At 39.2% G+C, this 2,771-nt stretch overlaps 1 protein-coding gene across 1 annotated transcript; it reads right to left on the reverse strand.

Moving 5' to 3' along the window:
* Positions 1-739: 739 nt before the first annotated feature.
* On the reverse strand, positions 740-2,153 carry LOC104947023 (protocadherin Fat 1-like). Its single transcript, XM_010772949.1, has 3 exons — positions 2,071-2,153; positions 1,504-1,652; positions 740-1,047 (listed from the first exon to the last, which is right to left on the reverse strand). The coding sequence occupies exons 1-3, from the start codon at positions 2,077-2,079 to the stop codon at positions 762-764; spliced, it is 444 nt and encodes a 147-aa protein (XP_010771251.1). The 5' UTR covers positions 2,080-2,153; the 3' UTR covers positions 740-761.
* Between the last annotated feature and the right edge of the window lie 618 nt (positions 2,154-2,771).

The raw sequence follows: 2,771 nt of genomic DNA on the forward strand, positions 1-2,771 counted from the left end.
ACAGGAAAGAAAAAGGTGATAAAAATAAAGATAATAAGAGAGGGCGAGACAAAGCGCCTCATGCAAGAACATTTCGTCTCCTAAAACTGAGGTTCTTTTTTATATGCGTTGGATTTGACACCATGCACGTACTTTAATAGACAAAACGTTGTCGGAAATGAGTCGCGGCGATGTAATTAATGGCGGTGTGCGTTCAAAAGATTGGGCCATTAACAAAGTTGTCTTCAGATTACCATGTAAAGCTCTACTTTGTCCACACAAATGATGGGTAAAAGTTATAAGAAGCCATTTCATACACTGGTATTTCTAAAGAGTAGGAATCTGTCACAACTATGAGGTGGAGATTCAGTAGAAGATGTATATTGAGGTTTTTTTTAATGGCGCATTTATAAAAACTTAATTTAGTTTTTTCTGATTCATTGTTCTATTTTGGCGGATAGGTTTCTCCGTGAGGCCTTAAACAGAGTAAGAGAAGGTGCCATGTTATTTTATGTATCTTCAGTCAATCTTAAATTTGACCAATCACCTATTCGTCCATATTACAATGCTTTATTAGCTAGTTTGATTTAGAAATACAGAATATGGGGGTTTCAAAATGATGGGCCATTGGGGAAAAGATGGGCCATTGGGAAAAGATGGGCCATTGGGAAAAGATGGGCCATTGGGAAAAAGATGGGCCATTGGGGAAAAGATGGGCCATTGGGGAAAAGATGGGCAGGGTAAGGTAAACACAAACACTCAAAATGCTCATCATGCATAAATCACACACCTTCGTAGTCCATGTCCCAGTGGGTCTTCCTGATGGAGTCGTTATCCGAGCTGGACGGGGGTCTGGGTGGGAGGTTAGGGGCCACGCTGCACACCACCGGCCCCTGCATCTTTGGGCAGGAAACCCCTCCCGAGGAGATGATCTGACTGCCAAGGCGCTGCAACCTGAACGGCGTATTGTCGAGGTCGTTGTTGGGACCGACCAATGAGCTCATCTCGATCGGGTTCATCTCCCGCTTCTCCGATTTCATGCTCTTGGTCAGGGTGGGGTGGAAGTAGCTGTGGGGGGAGTTATGCGAAATGTTAAAAGATGATACACAAAAAACCCAGCTACTAGTTGCAGTAAATAGTCAATTCATGGTTTGTTCTGCTGTTCAAATATGTATTACGGTTACAAAATATAGAAGAATTGACTAATACCATAACATTGGGTAATGTAGTGTAAAACCCCTACAAATTCACAGTAACATTATTTAAGATTTCCTGTTTTTCGATGGATTAAATTCTCCTCCATCTTTTTTTCTCTTGCTGCTTGGCTATTTGCCATTGGATGAACAAAGGCTTTATAACCAACGAACATCAAGAAATAAACTGCTGGAAAAGCGTTGTTTTGGATCTGTCAAACCTAACCCAACTAAACCAAATCCAAACAGACTCTACTGTAGTTTTAACCTCAACTAATGGAATATGTTTGACTTTATAAACTTCACTTCAGACACAAACATCAGCTCTTACCCATTGGAGTCCTGCACACAGACGGGCGTCTTCTTCTTATTCTGGACGTAACGTTTCCTGATGCAAACGAAGATCCCAACCAAGAGAAGTAGTCCCAGCACGCTGACACTGATCTCCATGATCTCCATGTAGCCAATCATTGGAGACACCTGATAGGACAGCATCAATTAAAGATAATGTCTAACGCATGGTACCTATGGAAGTGTCATTGTAGGTACTAAAACACTAAACATGGTGAAGCAGCTTTTAGTTATTATTCTCCAAATATCTGGAACAAACTCCCAGAAACCTGCAGGTCCGCTGCAACTCTGACTACTTTTAAAACCCAGGCTGAAGACTTTTCTTTTAATTGAACTATTCCTACCTCACACTGCTCTGTAACTTTTATTAATGTATTTTGTCTTTTAATGTTTATTTTATTATCCTTGCTTTTTAATGAATGTTTTGAAATGCCATTTTCTTAATGTCTGTCATTTTTGTGTTGAAGGGTGTTAAATAAACTTGCCTTGCCTTAGAATGTTACTAATAAAAACAGTAGATCAATTCATGATATATGCTTGGACTTACATCACGCATCGCCTCACAGAAGAAGGAGTCACCTGTGAGTTTACACTCATATCCTTCAGGACACAGATTGGGCGAACAGCACCTGCAGGAGAAAAGGAAATGGGAGATTTAGGATATTTTAAAAATAATCTGTAATGCATGTTATTTTGCTGATGATGAACTGCTGACTATCATAAACAATCCCTCGTCCTCTAAAACCTCAACAACCACCAGGAGAACAAATCTGACAACTTTTTGCTGCAAGTTTGGATCCTGAAAATGTCACAAATGGATTCAGCTTTCTCAATAACCCACAAAACTACTCCAATATTGTCAAAATCAGCCAATATCAAACTTCTGTCCATATGGGCTATAATGCTGATTATTGCTAACTAGCAAAGAGCTCGAAAATAGAATACTACAGCGCTTAAGGTGGACAATAATGTTAGTAAGCTTAATAATAATAATAATAATAATAATAATAATAATAATAATAATAATACATTACATTTATAAAGTGCTTGTCCTGGGCTCAAAGCGCTTACAAGCAAGTAAAACAAAATAACAACAAAAGTAGAAAGTGCTAAGCTAGGAGGAATAAGGGCAAGGGAGTCCTCTCCTGCTGATGTTCAGGTGTATATCAGTATGTAGTGTCTCTACTTTAAAGAGTCCTCTCCTGTTGATGTTCAGGTGTATATCAGTATGTAGTGTCTCTACTTTGG

Source organism: Notothenia coriiceps, unplaced genomic scaffold, assembly GCF_000735185.1.
Source record: "Notothenia coriiceps isolate Sejong01 unplaced genomic scaffold, NC01 NC01_scaffold00011841, whole genome shotgun sequence".
NCBI lineage: Eukaryota > Metazoa > Chordata > Actinopteri > Perciformes > Nototheniidae > Notothenia > Notothenia coriiceps.

Excerpts from the sequence above, each read along its gene's own strand:
- LOC104947023 (XM_010772949.1), bottom strand. Across the intron at positions 1,048-1,503 it reads TGTGTGCAGGACTCCAATGG|CTACTTCCACCCCACCCTGA; the intron begins GTAAGAGCTGAT and ends CTCCCCCCACAG.